Raw genomic sequence first — 18,979 nt, 5'->3', positions numbered from 1 at the left:
AATAAATCACAGTTCCTTTATACCTAAGTTTGTTTCGAAGATGAAACGTCTTTCATTTCTATTATGTACTATTTCCTCCTTGGCATTCGCTATTGCAGCACCAAGCCAGTATGCAGCGCCCCCTCAAGTACAAACCAGAGTTGAGTGGCGGAAATTATCAAAATCATCACAAGCAGAATACATCGATGCTGTAAAATGTCTCGATAAGCTACCCTCAAAGCTTGGTTTAACCACATCTCGCTACAACGACTTCCCTTATGTTCACAGAACACTCAACATCCAGAGTGAGTTTAACCTCCACCTGCTCCATCTTAAACTGATGTTGACCTTACTTAGTCCACTTTGTGGCCCAATTTCTACCCTGGCATCGATACTTTGTCCATCTTTATGAGACCTCTTTGCGAGATGAATGCGGCTATCGCGGCTCTATGCCCTACTGGGACTGGACAATTGACTCAAAGGATATGTCTAAAAGCCCAATATTTTCAAAAGATAAGATTCGTGGTTTCGGCGGCAACGGTGTCGGAGGAGGCTTTGTGAATCCAGGGCGACCAAACCCCTTAACGATGTGCGTCCTAGATGGAGCGTTCAACAACTTCACTGTCCAATACTACGATCAAACATCGAGGCCACACTGCTTGAATCGCGGTTTCAACGATGGCTTGACATCGGCCGGAAAGTTCCAAGGAGATTCTTACTCGCCACAAGCGGTTTCAAAGATAATAAGCGACTCTAAGAATTTTACTAAATTTACCAGGGATCTTGAGAATGGACCACACGGCGCTATTCATCAAGCCATAGGCGGGGACATGGTGCCATCAACATCACCAAACGGTAAGTTTCAAGCAGTAGAGATTTCCTCATCTTTTCCTATAGCTGATGTACCATTTCGCAGATCCTGTCTTCTTTCTTCATCATGCACAGATTGATCGGTTGTGGTGGGTTTGGCAGCAGCAAAACCCAAAGAAGCGCAACTCTGACTTCTCTGGCATACGCATCCTTGCCTCTGGGGTAACCGATAAGAAACTATCAAGCTTAAAGGATAAGATGCCAATGCTCGGATTAGGCCCAGACAGACAAGTTTCTGAACTAATGACAACAACGTCAAACTTGTTGAATTATAATTACATCTAATAAATTTGAAAGTTAGAGCTATTAATGAATAAGCAATTCATTCCTACTACTTCTACTGAGGATTAGTAGCTTAAGTACCTATTAACACAGTCCATGATCCTCTAGATAAGTTCGTGCCATGCTTTCGCCACTTAGCTCTCTATGCGTCCGGCCATTTCCGAGGTAGGCGAAGCGAATTTTCTCAAGGTACTGAATCTCAAAGTCTTCCCATCTCGGAACCTCCAGTGTTTCCTTGTAGTGCCATATAGACCCGCACCAAGGACCCATAACTGCGCCGTTATCACTGCCGTTCTTGTACCTGATTATACAGGTATCAGTATAGATGTCTCACGGCCTTCAACGGTATCGCTCACTTACCAACTTACGCAAGACCCAGTCCATCCCATGCCCTGCATAATTTTATCTCTCTGTTCAAGAAAGTCATCTGTGGCTTCCCGCTTCACCTCTAAACTGCCAATATTCTGAGTCTGCAACTTCCTTACGCATGAGAATATATAGTCAACTGCCAGCTCTAGTCCCATAATGAGAGAAACATTGCTAATGGGCGCGTTAGGACCACCCACGACTGGGTGATTTGCCCCTGTTAGTTGCCATATCCAGTCAAAAGCAATTGTTTCAACTTACTGAAAAAGTTCAGAAACCCTAGTAATGCCACTGAGAGATAATGGATCGGGCCTTGATTCCAACAGTCCCTCAAGTCCTGGGCTCCACGTCCTGGAACAGGGAACGCAGGTCGGTGGGAAACGTCAAAGCCAGTCGCGCAGATAATGACTACAAGCACCTGTCTAGTAATTAATGCTTTTTTAACCCCTCTTCAATACCCCTCCAATCTGCATTCTATATCGAGACTTATAATTATAGCGCAATACTATTTAAATAAGCTCGATATATCATCCTTTCGCCTGGCGACTATCTTATCGGGCAATCTTCTAGATACATAATATCAAGTCCTTAATGTCACCCTCAGACAGCTCGATCCTTCTACCTGACTTGGACCTTTCTCAAGCATCAGTCTGTAGTCTGTAATACTTCTCGTGCCTGTCTGGCTATAGCTTGGTGTTTTGACTGTCTGGGCTGAATAAGATGGCAACAGCAGGAAGGACGCAGTTACTGAGATGGGTTAAAGATATATGTTGAAAGACATGTCTGAAGCACAGTGATGTAAGTTTTAAGATATTTCTATACATTAACTACTAATATTTCTTCGCTCCGCAACAGCCTCCAACAATTCGCCAAATCAACTACTTCCGGACAGTCTTTTAACAAAAAGCCCCATCGTCGCACAAACCCTTCGCTCACTTCCCATGAAGTTGCAAGCCATGGATGTCCCCAAACCAGAAAGTCGCATCGTTCTATGTCATTGAACCCCTCGTAAGCTCTCAGCCCCAAGTCAAGAAGAAGCTCATGGCTGTCGTATCTATCAGCCATAAGTATCAGGTTGTCAAGTAACTTTGGGAAAGGTAGTGCATTAACCCAGAGAGGAGGGGTTTTTGACCGCTGCAGGGACGTTGTTTGGAGATCCGAGGGAATGTGTTTCACTGCTATAATATCAATTTCAGACACGCCAAACGAACTACGACATCCTGGCGGCAGATGATGTAGTAGTGAAAGCAGGGACATATTGTGTAGTAAGGCACGAACAACGTTGTACTGGACTAGTGTGATAAGGCAGTGATCCGCGGAGAGTGGGAATACGATCGGGCTTGGTGGCTGAATCGCGCAAGAGAATGTCGAGTACTGCAACAGGGGCGGTATGAGTCTGTGAGTCTCACATTGAACTCGGACATTTACTTCTGGCCATTGAATTTCACATGCGAGGACTTTGGCCTCGGGATTTTGAAATGGATCTGTGATAGACCAGTCATGTGTGACATTTGTATGGCTGTACAAATGAACACTGACAAGCATACCATAGCCTTCTTGGTAGAGATGTTCGCAACGTGTGCTCGAAGTTTGAGATGTCTGTTTTCTGGCACCTAAAGATGTGTTAACTGAGGGTCTGGAAAATGAATAGAGGCGGTACGTCGATATCGTTTGTCCTAGATAAGGATACAGGCAAATACTTACGCCAGGCTCTCTGTCTCAAGCGGTTTTGTCTCTTCTTTCTCTCCACGGGATTTGTGACACCATGCCAATCGTCTTCGTTAGACGGCATTTTGGAGGAATCAAGCCGACAGTACTGGGTGATCGGGGTACCAGACATTCCGAGCCACGCTAAGGAATTGCGAGAAGGCGTTGAGTTGTTCCGAAACCCTTCTGGTGGTCAACGCTGGAGAGTAATCGGACTTGGGTCGTCCCGACTCATTTGCTTTAATGTATAATATAAGTGCAGTAATTATAATACTGTTCCCTCCCTTAATATAAGTAAAAGTCAGTATTATCTTAATTAATATATAGTATACCTTATGTACTAGTTAGAGGTATATTAAGCTTCTGAAAACAAATAAGTAAGTCATGAATTGTAGCGTTTCGCTCTGGAATCATCTCGCTGAGGCAGGACGTCACCAATCTCAAAGCGTTCTGCCGTGATATTTTAGCATCAAACTGTGTCGCCAGCATCCAACGTTCCGCAATATTGCCCTCGCCAGCCGCAAAAATTCCCCATAGGACTAGGCCAGACACGGCCCATAGGAGAAAGAAAAACCACATAAATGTCAGGGCAGCCAACTCAATTGCCTCATGGTGGGCCAGTTCCAATAGTTTTCCATATCTGGAACCCGTCATGCTGTCTAAGAAAAGCTGTAGTTACACAGAGTGGTTAGCTCACAGCTAAGAAGGTGGTAGTACTGCATTTAAAAAGAAAACCACAAAAAACCGAGAGAGGTAGGTGAGCTGCAGAAAGGCAAAGAGCCTCCTGAAAGGCACGGCACATGCGATTTGCGACATAAAGCCTGTATACTTACTGCGATCAAAGCGACAACGCCAACATCTGCTGCCACAAGTATAATAGAATCGGCACTTAGTCCAAGGACATCGTCTCCACTAAAGATATAGCGTGAAGTAAGGACAAGCATTGAGACAAAAGGAAGCACGATGAGAGTGAATCGGGCTAACCCTGGCAATCCCCAGTAAGCTCTGGCAACAAGACTTCGTCTGACCTTGGATGACTTAGACCAGTCGAGCTGTTCAGGCTCCGGAGACTGCTTGACAGGGATTGAGCGACGTGTTTCAAAGCGTGCGTGCCTCTTGTTATCACTCTCGAGGTATGCTGGACCTGTCGAACAGTACGAGGGAGGTCGGGCAGGATTTGTGTCCAGCTCCTCAAGTTCGTAAGGTGTCGACGCAGAGGCCATGCCCCGGTTCGCTTGGTCTCGGATCCGGCGGGAAGCGGCATGATCCTGACTTTCTCGAACATAATGGGTAGCGGAGCCATCTGTTCCGTCAAGACTTGTTGCAGGTTTCATGTTGCTGAGCATTCGTATCGAGGTTCGACAAGTCTAGGCTCTTTGACTATGAGAGAAGGCAGGGTCGCGGACATGCTCTTATTTGTTGACAAGCAGGTGCTTTAAAACCGGAAGTACGGATAGCAGTCGGCAATAGTCAGCCTAACGTTAATAAACATGCTTCGTGTTCCTTAATACGAGCAGCGGGCAGGGCATGTGGCTTTGGGAGCCACGTAATGGCTGGTCCTAAAGCTGCCATGAATAACTCGGATTCAGCCTTTTGCGACCCACAGCTGTGTTAATTGTCCTAACTTCGCTGGTCAGGTCCTGACACTAAGACAAAGCTCGGCAAGGTCGGATTCAGCCGTTGCCGAATTGCCGTCTACGGACGTGTACCAGGATCGAAACAGGTAAATCCAACACTTGACTTAGACTTATCTCTTTAAGTGGCCTAAGATTGCAGTAGAGCCACTACAGGGGTGAAGGTCCTATCAAAATCAGCGTAACTGAAGGTACATTCACACGCGCCTATTTTTGTGTGTAATAAAGTACTAGCAGTTTGCCGTGTTACAAATAGCTATTTCACATACTTTACAGCCATATCGGGCTTGCACCCTTCGTTCATTTCCCTTCCCTAAGAGACAGGAATTGCCATATAAATAATAACCAGGTCCTACCCGAATAACCATCCCCCGCAAGAGGCGCCTACTAGAACCCTCCACGCAGACTATCACTATCAGCATCAAACTCAACGTACAATACAGCAACGCCAGCCGGTATCGCAGAAGCTATCAACAGACTTAGAGGCTGTGGCTGCACTGTCGGACCTAATGCCATACATGGAAGCCCAAACAGAACAGTCGGCAACCGCCTCTACAACATTACATCATGCCGTTGCATTAAGTTTATGCAGTTATTTAATTGGCTTCTCTAAATGTTGCTATATATATATTGTTTAAAGTGTATTTCGTTCTTTTATTACTCTATCTTATTTCCGGGAGTTAAACCTTATTTTAAATTATAAATTATACCTATAAAATAAAAAAATAATAAAGGATAAAATAGGTTAAATATTAATAATAGCTAGTAGGGTTAGGATTAACCCTTATATTCAAAAAGAGTAAAAAATAAAGTTTAATATAATATCTCTTAATTATAGTAATATATTATAATAATTAAGGTTTTAAATAGGAAAATTAATTTATATTAAGTTTATATTTATAAAAACATAAGCTATATATATTAAACTTAACTTAAGTATTATATCTTTTAATAATTAAGTAATATATATTAAACTTATTAATATAAAGAAATCTTATTAATAGCTAGTAAGTTAAGTTTTACTTAATATTAAATAAATATATTTATATATACTTAAGTATAGCTATATAAAAGTTATATAAAATAAAGGTATTATTAATTTTAAAGTAATTTAATTTTAAATTACTATTAATTTTATAAGTACTAATCTTCCTTTAATTAATTATTTTAAAAAAGGTTATAAAGTATATATAATATAAATATAATAATTATAATATAATTTCCTCTTTTTATTAATTTTATCTTTAAGGCCTATTATTTAATTAATATTTTTCCTTTTTTACTAAATTTTAATTTAAACCTTTTATTATTATATTTTATAATATTTAATTATATATTTAAGTAGTTATATTATAAAGATTATAATATTTAAACTTTTATACTTACTATTAAATTTTTAAATAAAAAGGCTATTTTAGCTATAAGGTAAATATAAATTTAAATTTAATAAAAAATATATATAAATTAAAACTATATTAATAAAAACAGAAACTTAAATTTATTACCTTTAATAGATATAAGTTATTATTATTAAAAGTTAAAAAAAATAACTTTTAAAGTTATATATTAATTTATAATTATAAAGATATATTTTATTTTAATTTTAAGCTATAAAAACTAAATATTATAATATTATAATAAGTTTAAAATTTAATTAATTATATTTAATATTATTAAAAGTATAAAGTAATTAATAAGTTAATTACCTTAAGTTAATTTATATATTTTAATATATTTAGGTTTAAGTAAAGAAATATAATAAAAGTATAAGTAAAAAATAATAATTAAGTTAAAATAATTTATAAAGATAGTTAAGTTATAATAATAAATATAAATATATATTATATTAATATTATTATAATTTATTAATTTATAGTAATTATTAACTTATAGTAATATATATAATTAAATTAACATTAAGGTTTAAGCTATAATAAGTATAAAAGTAAGTATATTAATAAATATAATTAATAATTAATAATAATTAAAATAAAGTAATTAATAATTAATTTATTAGTATTTAATAATTATAAGCTAATAGTATTAATTATAAATAATATAAAGCTATTTATAAAACTATTTAAGTTTTTATTTATTATTTATAAAGTATATTAATATATATATATATTAAAAAGAAAGTAAAGTAGTAATTAAAGAGGTATTATAAGTTAATTTTAATAAAAAAAAGAAATAATATTATTATAATAATTTAATATAATTTTAATATTATTTAAAAGTAAAGTAATTTAATAATATAGCTATTATTATTATTAATAATTAACTTTATATTATATATTTATTTATTAAATTAAAAGCTTAAATAAAGTAAAAAAGGGTATTTATATATAATTAATATAAAATAAAGTATATAAAAATATTATTAATAAAAATATAAATAAATTAATCTTTATAAAAAGGAAAGAAATACCTAAAAGCAGGCTATAAAGATATAATAAATATTATAATATATTAAAGTTTAATATTAATAGTTATTTAGTAATTAGCTAGGCAGTAATTAATTTAAAGTTAGGTTTAATAAATAAGCTAATTAAATAATACTTAAAAAAATAGCTATTATTAATTAAATAAATTAAATAATAAAGTAATAATAATATTAATTTAAAATAAAAAATAAAAAAAAATTAAAATAATTAATATAAAAATAAATATTAATATATAATTAAAGTATATTATATTATAACTTATTTATATTAAGAAATTATTAATTATACTAGCTAGTTAGGGTTAGGTTTTTAGGAATTTAGCCTTAATATTACTTACTTATAGGCTTAGGCTTATTAATAGCAGCTATATATAATAGATTAAATAGTAGCTAGCTAGCTAGCTATAAGAGATTTAATTTACTATAGGCCTATAAATAATATTTAATTAATAGTAGTTACTATTATTTTTTTTTTTTTTTTTTTCCCTTATTATTAGCCTAATAAGGCTATTAAGCTTCTAACTTTCTATCTAAAGGCTTAAATAATAAGGCCCCTATAGTAGGCCTATATCTTAAAGGTTAAAATTATATAAGGTTTATCTGCCTTAATAGCGTAATTACTGCCTTAATTAAGCAGTATTAATACTGCCTATAGGTTTACCCTTTAGTAGCTATATTAGCCTTCTTCCTTTACCCTACCTAAAAGATCTTAAATTGACCTTTTTAACTAGGCTAAGTCTATTATAAAGTATATTCCCTGACCTAAATACCTATTAATTACAGTTACTAATATCGATTATAGCCACCATTATGATACCTATATGCAACAGCCTGCAGGCCAATTAGGCCTATTATATAACTAACTATAACTTTATTAATATAATTAAATTAGTGCTAGCAGAAGCTGCAGGCTATAAATGCTATAAGCTTTATATAATAACTATAGCCATTAAGAAGAACTTCTTATTAAGGAACCAGTCTAGCCTAATTAAGATAGCTATTTTTAATTATACCTTAATTAATATAATTAGTTATATAGATCTAGATATCCTAGGTTATATAATATCCTTAAATTAGCTAGCTAAAAAGCTATTATAACTAAAGGACCTAGAAGAAGCTATAAGGTAAGGCAGGACCTTAATAACTAATTAGGCTACCTTCCTAGCTGCCTTTTTAGGCCTAAACTTAGCCGGCTATAAAGAGTGGCTATAGAATGTAATTATTAAGGCCGAATATATGCTTGGCTTCCTCCTGCTTATATAAGGGTTAACAGGCCGGTTATAGTCTAAGACTATAAAAGTAAAGCTAACTGGCTTATAGATATATATCTGCAAATAGAGTTCTAGGATGAATGTGGGGTAATGGCAGGGTACTGTAAAGGAATTAGGTTGACTCTATTTGTGTAAGTTAGTCGGCGAAAGTCAAATTGACCTGAAGTTAATAATGACTAGATCTACCAATTAAATGCATATGCCTGGGCACGTGACTAATTAACCTTGCGTCTGAGAACTGCAGAAAAAGTAATATCAGTAAAGAAGCAGTAGGTTAAACTGGGGGCAGTTACTATTATAGATATAATTAATAGCAGGCATTATAGATATAATTAATAGTAAGTATTATAGATATAATTAATAGTAAGTATTATAGATATAATTAATAGTAAGTATTATAGATTTAATAGTAGATTAATATTATATATTTAATAGTAGGTTAGTATTATATATTTAATAGAAGGTTAATATTATATATATAATTAATAGTAGCTATTATATATTTAATTTAATTTAACTTACTTTTCTTTAAGTTAAATCTTTTAGTTTTAATTAATTATTATAAATCTTTATTTTATTTTCCTTACTGCTATTATTATTACTACTATTTATATAATTTATACTTCCTTATTAATAATATCTTCCTATAGCAGTAAATTATTATAAGGCTAGTGCTATTTTAAGTTAACTATTTCCTTTATTATTTAAGTCTTTAATAATGCTATATAGAAATTGATTTATATTTAATAGATTTAAAATAAATATCTTTTATAAGTTATATAAATTGCTATTTATAGCTATATAAACTTTAAAGACTTTTATATTTAGGCAGTAATTAAAGGACTTTAGGATAGGCTTAATAATATATATCTTTATTACTTTATGGATTTTTAATAAAAGAGAAAGCTTATTAATAATAGTATATACTATTATATAAAACTTATTTTCTTTTTTAATATTATTTACTATTATATAGATTTTATTATAATATATTAAGATACTTTTAAAGATAAAAATATAAATATTAATACTAAAGATATCTACTATTACTACTAGCTATTATTAAATATAGATTTTCTTAATTAAGTTACCTTTTAAAATTTAAAGCTTTTTATTAAAATATTTATCTATTTTTATTAAAAAGGCCTAGCCTATATTAATATCTATACTATTTTTATTAAAAAAGTCTTTAATATCTTTAATATCTTTATTTATCTTTACTGTAAATAGGCTTAACTAGTAATTCTATTTATAAATAAATAATACCTTTATATTAATTAATTAAATATCCTTAACTATTAATAAATTAAGGCTATTATATTAAATAGCCTAAACTTAATAAAAGGTAAAGCTAGAAAGTATTAGTTAATTATATCTATATATTTTATTTAATACTATATTTATATTTTAATTAAAGTTAGTAAGGTAATATTATTATTAATAATAGATATAAAGATATATTAATATATTAATAACCTGCCTCTAGCTTTAATTACTAAATATATTATATAGAATAGTAATACTTATAATATAAACCTCTTAAGAGAATAACCTGCCTTTAAAGTCTCTCTTTTAAAGCCTTTAAGCTATAGCTAGTATATTAAAAGCTATATAGCTATTTCTAAAATAGTTATTAAATCTAATCTTTATTTATAATATTTTTACTAAAGTAACTAACTTTTTATTTTTACCTAAAACCTACTTTAGCCCTTATAGACTATTATTTAAGTATATTATAATAGGTTTACTATTAGCCTATAAGATCTATAAGACCTATAAGACCTATAAGACTTATAGGAGATATAGATTAGTAAAAAGCCATAAGGGGATATTACTGCTGCCTTTACTATTACTGCCTTTATAGTAGCCTCCTATATATAGTAAAATTTAAATAAATTTATTAAAGAGTTAAATATCTCTTAAGACTATATTTAAAGAAAAAAGCAGCCTTTTAATATAATTTATATTATAGCTGCTAGTCCTTATACTAGCCTTACTATTATAGCCTAAAATATAATACTTAATAATATTATAGGCCTAATTACTTAATATACTTTTTTTTTAAAGGCCTATAAATTAGTCTTTAAGAAACCTTTTAAGCCTCTTTTTATATTTTAAAATAGTTTTTTTATTTTTTTTATTTTATTTTTTTAAAGATAATAGTATATATTATATTAATAAGCTAATAGTAATATTTATACTTAAAACTGGCTATTAAAAAGCTAAGGCTATTAAAAAAAAGCTTAATAGTAAGCTACTTTAAATATTAATATTATAATATTATTTAAAGTAAGGTATTTTTATTAATAAAAGAGGCTAATTAAATATAGCTTAAAAACTATTAAGATATAATTAGCTAGATATTATTTACTAAAATAAATAATTTCGCTTAAAATTTAGACTTAAATTAAATAATATTAAATTAAGTTATTAATTAATTTAAAATAACCCTAACTTTATATTTAAGGTTAGCTAGTAGCAGCTTAAGGTTAATATAATATAAAGAAAAGAGAACTTTAATTAATAAAGAAAAATAATAAAATTACTTTTCTCTTTACTTTTTATTATTAAAATATAAAAGGTAATATTAAGTATAAAATATTATGGCTTGCCTATATTAGGAAATAGCTGCCTGTGCCCCTATTTTTAGCTCTTGCTAAAATTAGGAATTTTATAACCCTATAACCTTATGCCGCTTTTATAGTGCCTATAAAGCGGCTAACTGCCTACTATATTGCGCCATATACCTTTTAAGTCTCTTTCTACTTGCCTATCTCTCTTTATCTTTAACTTGTTATATAGTCCCTTAGTAATGATATCTCTTCTTGCTGTCTGTAAATAGCCTTCTTTATATCTACTTTACTATATTTAGAGAGGCTTACCCTGCCTGCTTGCAAGCTAAAGTCCCTGACCTCTTGCCCCTTAACTTAATTATTAATCTTTTTCCTGTTTTCCTGCTATACTAATAACCTTATAATATCTCTAACCTCTACTAAACCTATCCTCTTTTCTTTTAGGGATTACTTATATTATTAATCTCAGTAATATAGATTACCTTTTATAGCACTAAAGACTTAAAATATCTATTTCCCTATAGACTTTATCTACCTAATTAATCTATTATTTTAAGCTTTTTAGTTAACTATTTAAATAAGCTATAAGAGAAGAAACCTTACTAAAGTTACTTAAGTAGTTATACTTAGCTCTTAGCTAATGCCTATATTATAATAAGTATAGCTAAAATTTAACTATATTATTTATACTTTCTTACTAATATACCTTAATGATATAAAAGTGCCTTTATTTACTACACTTAAATTGCCCCTTATGGTTAAGGAATCCTAATCCTTATTATAGGGTTAGATACTATAATTTAATCTCCTTAAATTTTAGGTAAGCCTGCTTTAAAAGGATAATATATTATTATTAGGTTACAGGATATAAGACTAGTCTAGCCTCCTGGGATTTACAACTAAAGGTTATAAGATTAACTAGATATATTAATACATAAAGGTAGATATTACATACTTATAATATTTTACTTAATATAGCAATTTAATTTTACATTAAAGGGTATTAAGGTGGTATAGGGTTATAAGCTTGCCGCGCAATCTATAATCTAGACTTTATTAAATTTCCTTATAAGGGTTATTTAAATATACCTATAACTTAAGAGAATATATAAGACTTATAAATTACTTACTTAATTTAGCAATTTTTATCTATAGATACCTTATTTCTACTTACTTAAAATATAACTATAAGGAGAATATATTTTACCTTCTAGCCTTTATGCAGTATAAACTTTTAAATAGGCTTACTTTTAGTTTATCTTACTAATAAAGAGTTATTTAGATAGCCTTATAATAGTTTTTAACTTCTTATTATATATAATAATAAAGCCAGGGCAGTTATATAACCCTTTTCTAGAATAGTATCTACCTAATAGAAAGGCAATAAGTAAGGCAGAGGCCAATCTATAATTTAAAATATCTAATAAGCTCTAAATAGCTACTTATCTTAATATAATTAAATTTCCTAAATTACATTTTTTAATTTATTTGCCTCTTGCTTCTTTAATAATATTATAAAATAAGAGATAATACATTAAGTTATAAAGGGAGGGTCTTCTAGCCTATTAATCTTATAGTCTCTTTATATTCTTTTTATTTTACTATTATTAATTATAATAGCTATTTATATTAAGATTAAATTAAAATGGCTTTTATAATTAAGTCTTATAATCCTATATAATACTAGTAGTATATCTAGCAGAAATAGTAAAAGCAATTAGTAAAATATTTAATACTTACCCTAAGAAGTGCTATATATCTTAATAGTCTCTTTTTGCTAATATTAACTACTGGCCTTAAATGCTTTTAGGCTAACTATAGATTTATTCTACTAAATAACTTAAGTAAGATATAAGATCTCTATTATAAGTATCTATCTTTTAAGGAAGTCTTAGAATTCTATTCTTATAGAGATATAACTATTTTAAGTGCCTATATACCTAACTTAAAGAATCTATAGTTTTATTTAGGTCTAAATAACTTATCTTCTTAATATAAATAAATACTGCTAACTTATTATAGATTTTACTATTAAGATATAAGATACTAGTTTAAGCTTTAATTATTAAAACTATAGATTTAAGAATAAAAAGCTATAATAAAAGCTTTAAGTAGCAGTTAGTAAAATACCTTTAGACTTTAAGTTAAATAATAAGTAAGAAACCTATAATAATAATAACTTAAGTATTTCTATCTCTAAAAATATAAATAATAAGGAGGATAGCCTACTTATATGCCTTTAATTACTAAATATAAATACTATATAATTAGCTGGTTTAAGTATTAATATATTTTTAGTAAAATTACCTGCTTATTAAATAGAAAACTATAGAAATTAAAGTATATATATTTAGATTTAATACTAAAAATATTATTAATTACTAATAGATATATTTATTAACAGTAAATATAATAATTATATCTAGATAGCTAGCCTAGGTATGCTAGGCGTTATATTTAGCGCTATGCTATTAATATTAAACCTTTTAGTTTTAAAGCCCTATAATAGGATAGTTATAGAGCCTTTATTATCTATATTAAGTAATAAATTTTATAACTTATATAGCTAGGATTTATATAACTTTATACTTATAATAAGCACTGCACTAAAGACTATTATAAAACCTGCTATTATAAAGCCTGCTATAATATTATTAATTAAATAATTACTCTCTAAAAGTAATATAATTAATAACTACTACCTTTTAGTCTTAAATACTTATTAACTATTAAAGTAACTAAAGCTTACCTTATCTTTATATAAAGATATTATTTTAACGCTTTTACTTAATATATAAGAGCTAATCTTAAAGACTTTAGCTAAGCTAAATATAGAATAGCCATAGAGCTTAGATATTTATATTAGTTATATATCTAATACTATAATAGTAGTTACTAATAGAGGTAGCGCTAGTATTAATAATAATAAATTAAGTATCTATTTTAAATAACTAAAAGGCTAATATAAAAGGATATACTGCCATAAGTAAGAACCTAGGGAAGAAAAACTTTTATAAGATCTTAAATACTTATAAAAAAAATATTAAGGTCTATTAGATTATATAATTACAGCTAGACTAAACTATATAAATAGTGCTATAAAGTAATATTAAGATATTATAGAAAAAGAATAGAGATATCTAAAAGAGATAAAGTATATTTAAGAGAAATACAGTCTAAATATAGGTTTTTAAGATATTAAATAATATTAGGCTAGGTTATAATAGCTATTTAATTTAACTTTTTACTATAACCTATTAAGGTAGACTACTAAGGATACTTAGCTACTATCTTAGTACTGCTATTAGTAGCTTTCTGATATATATTCTTTAGTGCCTTATCTAAACTTATCTAACTCTCTTTTATATTTTATATCTTAATATATTATAATATACTTATTAAGATCTTTTTAGAGAGGATTCCTTAAATTATTATATAACTAGTCTTAATAGCATAAATAAAGCTTATAATAATCTATACTTTTAGTTATAAAGTCTATAAATAGTTCTATAGCATTAAGTCTTCTAGTAACTTTATTAAGTATATCTATAAAAGGTCTTATTTTAGTCCTTTTAGTCTATCTATCTTAAATAATATCTCTAATAATTTTAGCGCTTTTTATAACAGTATATTAGCTAGCCTTTAATGCAGCTTATATCTAGATAGCATCTAAATGCAACTAAATGCCAGTAAAAGTATTTATACCTAAAAGAATAAAATATAAATATATTACTAGGCAAAATAATATACTATTATATTATTCTTTAATATAAAAATAAACTTAAGATAAAGTAAAAGATTTTTAATGTTTTAGCCTTATTAATATTAAGATTTTATAATAAATTCTTATATTAAGTTAGAAGGTCTAATTAAGATATAGTTTTTCTGCCAGTTTACTTAGAGTTCTAGAGAAAGGCCGGTTTGTCAATATAGTGGTGCTATTTCTTTCAAGCAGTCTAACAATCTCTTTATAGCCTTTATATACAGCGGTCTGGAGAACGTTACTATACTCTCTACCCTCTATATTAATATCTGCCCTCTTATCTAAAAGCAGTCTAATAATTTCTTTATAGCCTTTAGATATAGCAGCCTAAAGAGTATTACTATATTACCTGCCTTATATATTAATATTTACTCTATTATTTATAAGCAGTCTAATAATCTCTTTATAGCCTTAAGAAGCAGCAGCCTGGAGAGCTTTATTATTTAAGTGGCTGCCTTATGTATTAATGTCTGCTTTATTTTCTATAAGCAGTCTAATAATCTCTTTATAGCCTCTAGATATAGCAGTATAGAGAGCGTTACTATTCCCCCTGCCTTGCGCATTAATGTCTGCCCTTTTATCTAAAAGCAGTTTAATAATCTCTTTATAGCCTTAAGATGCAGCAGCCTAGAGAGCGTTATTATTTAAGTAGCTGCCTTATACATTAATATCTGCCCCCTTATCTAAAAGCAGTCTAATAATCTCTTTATAGCCTCTAGATATAGCAGCCTAAAGAGTATTACTATACTACCTGCTTTATGCATTAATATCTACTTTATTATCTAAAAGCAATTTAATAATCCCTTTACGGCCTTTATATATAGCAGCCTAAAGAGTATTGCCAAATTGGCTGCCTTATACATTAATATCTACTTTATTATCTAAAAGCAGTCTAATAATCTCTTTATAGCCTTTATATATAGCGGCCTAAAGAGCGTTACTATACTCTCTACCCTCTACATTAATGTCTGCCCCCTTATCGATAAGGTCTTATACAGGTAATATAAGCCTAATAAAGCAGGCATAATAGAGTCTAAAACCTTATAAAGGACCTAGGTTATTATTTTAACCCCTATTAGGCTAATATAAATAAGCCTATTATTAAAACGTTACTTTCTCTTTTAGGAACTTAACTATTACTCTAGCTATATCTTTTAAAGCCTTAACTAATATAGTATAATCTATCTAGACTTCTGCTATATATCTTACTATTAAAAAATCTTACTTAATATCTTTATAAATATCTATAAGATAAGTTAAATATATCCTTATAATAGATATACTAATAATTATAATATTAAATTAATCTGCCTTAATAAGATATTCTTTAATAGAAAAGTAGGTAAGATATAGCTCTTTATTAATAGTATAAACGACTGTCATTAAGTTAAGGCAGTAATCTAAAATATCAGTATTGCAAAATAGTCAACACTTAATATTAAACCCTTATAGTTTATTTTTTATCTATATTACTATTACCTCTTTAGCCTTAACTAGCCTAAAAGGTCACTTAAAGTATATTAGGAATTATAAAAGCTATATTATATCGGTTTTAAGCTTTATTAGTATATATTAAATTATATATTAATATATACCTTTTAAGTCTTACAGTAAAGACCTAAAAGCTTTCTTAATAGCTGCCTTATAATAACATTAAGCTAGAGTATTTAATTAATAGAATACCTACCTAAACCTAAATAATATATTAATAAATTACTAGTATATTAATTAAAACAGTAATATCTTATATCCTATTAGCCCTATTACTAACTTTCTTTAGATCTCTTTAAGGAGATCTTAAAATAAGGGCTTATCCTAAAAACTATATTATTATAAAAGCTATACTATAATATATAATTAGATATTGGTATTAATAGACTTTTTATTAATTGCTAAGTAATTATCTATATCTAATAAAGAGGGGATCTTATATATAAACTTTAGTTTAGGCTAATTAATATAAATTAACTAAATATTATCTACCCTTAACCAGGATATTATATCTTTTATTTAATAGAGAAGTTTATTTCTTATTATTAACTTATTTAAGGTATTTAGAATAATATAGCTTCTCTTTTAGATTATAAGTATTTTATATATAAGGTCCTTAAGTATCTTTATAATAGGTTAGTTATAGCCATTTTAGTATGCTTAAAATAAGGCATTAAGAAGACTTATACCAGCCCTGCTTTAATAAAGTTAGAAAATAAGGGATTATAGTATACTATTTAAGGTCTATTTTATTATATCGCTAAAGTTAAAGAAAAAGCAAAAAATAAAATAGTTATCTTATAAAAAAAAAAAATTTAATATAGTTATACTAAGAACTGTCTTACTATATCCTATAAGCCTATTTAGCTATAAATATTAATATGCCTTTAAGTGCTATTTCTAGAAGACTGGGTTTTCTAAAAGCTATATACCTATCCCCTTATAGCAGAGCTTTATTATATAGTTAACGTTTATAGATAGATCTAGAGGATAGAGCTAGCGCTTAATCTTATTGGCATAAAGGTAAGACCTAATAGAATTAATTATAGCTTTTATTATAACTGTTATTTGCTGTATATTATTAATCTATTATTAAACTACTTGCAGTTAGGGCATATTCTAATATTATTTAGTCTTATATATTTTTTAATCTACTTTTAGTAAATAAAGTAAGAACTAACCTAATTAAAGCACTTTTAATGCCCTTTTAGTCTTTTAAACCTTTACAGCCAGTATATATGCCAGAAGCTTTTTAGTATATATAGTAGTAATAGCTAAGGCATAGTATTGCTATTAATCGTTCTTATAAGAGTTAATATAGTTATAAATCCCTTAAATTATAAGATAGAGAAAGTAATTTATTAGGCCAGCTGCTTTTATCTTAAAGTAGATATAATCTTTATTAATATTAGTAATGATTTAATTATATATAGTGGCATTTTTAATAAGTATATTGCCAGATATAATAATCTTATAGTAAATATTAGGGTTAGTATTATCTTAAGGATTGCATTGAACCCTATAAGCTGTATTACAGCCCTGATAGTCCGGCCTGGGGATGTGGCTACTTGAAGCTTCGAAGAGGCGGTTGTTTTCAAAACCCTGGTGAGTATAGCCAGGATTTCTCTTGGATGTTTTACCTATCTTTGGGTTTATCTCTAGCATCTGCTGAAGAAAGCAGGGAACCTTGGAATCCTTTCGCTTGTGATCGGCCTGGATACTGGCAAGCGTATTGAGGAGGACTGTCGGAGGCCGTCCGAGGGAGCCTTTGCGCTTGCGCCTATCGCCAGGCCTTGCCTTGATCAAGTCGTATTGGCAGACGCCGCCTGTGGTCCYATCGGGCTGGCTCACAACGATGTCACCGAGCCGGATATCGCGGYCATCGTCCGGCCGGGCGATGCCGCCGCCTATGCCAACCAAAAGACCAACACGAATGGACGGCAGAGAAGCAAGCAGGCTCGAGGCCGTGGTCGCAGCCGAAGTGGTTCCATAGACTCTAGCAGCAAGAGAGGCGATGACGATGTTGTGCTCTCCTATGTAACCCTACGTGTAAACGTTTGCGTCGGTTTGGTGCCTGGTAAAGCCAGATGGAGCCGCATGTTCCTCGTCCAGCATCGCTTCTGCAGCGGCTCGCTYGATGGGAAGAGCGGCGATCCAAGCAATCGCATAGGAGTCGGGACTGTCGAGAGAGTTTTTGGATGTTATGGCGTGGAAGGCAGCATGCGGGGCCGGCAGACAGGCGGATGGAATAAAATGGCGTGCGGTTYACCTAGGAAGCTAGAACCGAGTCGCAGAGCGTAGGGGACGCTTCCTGGAGTTCTTGTTCGGCAATGTATGTGGGCGAGGTCTTGAGGTAGGTGTTGGCGTGGAACTTGATACTGCTGTCGTCTGTAGAYAGTGCTAGTTAGCGCTTTTCTGGCCTCTTCTCTCCCATATCCTAGAAGATCGTTGTTTGAATGGGCATAATACCTTCGCGGAACAGTCTGCAAATAGTCGACGACAATAATACGACGCGAGTCCTCCAGCAACACAGAGAAGGAGGCTGGCATCGAGAGGGGTCGAGAGGCAGCCCGATGCAGCCTGCTTGGGCTGCGGCTGAG

The 18,979-nt window shown here is 30.4% G+C and overlaps 3 protein-coding genes across 3 annotated transcripts; 1 reads left to right on the top strand and 2 right to left on the bottom strand.

Moving 5' to 3' along the window:
* Nucleotides 1-40: 40 nt before the first annotated feature.
* On the top strand, nucleotides 41-1,134 carry FMAN_13077 (uncharacterized protein; the record flags this gene model as incomplete). The annotated part of the gene is made up of 3 exons (XM_041832502.1): nucleotides 41-284; nucleotides 337-834; nucleotides 896-1,134. The coding sequence occupies 3 exons, from the start codon at nucleotides 41-43 to the stop codon at nucleotides 1,132-1,134; spliced, it is 981 nt and encodes a 326-aa protein (XP_041682959.1).
* An 81-nt stretch (nucleotides 1,135-1,215) lies between these two features.
* FMAN_13076 (uncharacterized protein) lies at nucleotides 1,216-3,337 on the bottom strand (the record flags this gene model as incomplete). The annotated part of the gene is made up of 5 exons (XM_041832501.1): nucleotides 1,216-1,432; nucleotides 1,492-1,714; nucleotides 1,759-1,915; nucleotides 2,608-3,110; nucleotides 3,202-3,337. 5 exons carry the CDS (start codon nucleotides 3,335-3,337, stop codon nucleotides 1,216-1,218), a joined length of 1,236 nt encoding a protein of 411 aa, XP_041682958.1.
* A 14,542-nt stretch (nucleotides 3,338-17,879) lies between these two features.
* On the bottom strand, nucleotides 17,880-18,928 carry FMAN_13074 (uncharacterized protein; the record flags this gene model as incomplete). Its single annotated transcript, XM_041832500.1, has 3 exons — nucleotides 17,880-18,375; nucleotides 18,427-18,558; nucleotides 18,849-18,928. 3 exons carry the CDS (start codon nucleotides 18,926-18,928, stop codon nucleotides 17,880-17,882), a joined length of 708 nt encoding a protein of 235 aa, XP_041682957.1.
* Nucleotides 18,929-18,979: the final 51 nt, after the last annotated feature.

Source organism: Fusarium mangiferae (genome assembly GCF_900044065.1).
Source record: "Fusarium mangiferae strain MRC7560 genome assembly, contig: FMAN_scaffold007, whole genome shotgun sequence".
Taxonomy (NCBI): Eukaryota; Fungi; Ascomycota; class Sordariomycetes; order Hypocreales; family Nectriaceae; genus Fusarium; species Fusarium mangiferae.
Note: the sequence above shows the minus strand (reverse complement) of the source record. Positions and strands in the feature narration are given on the sequence as shown.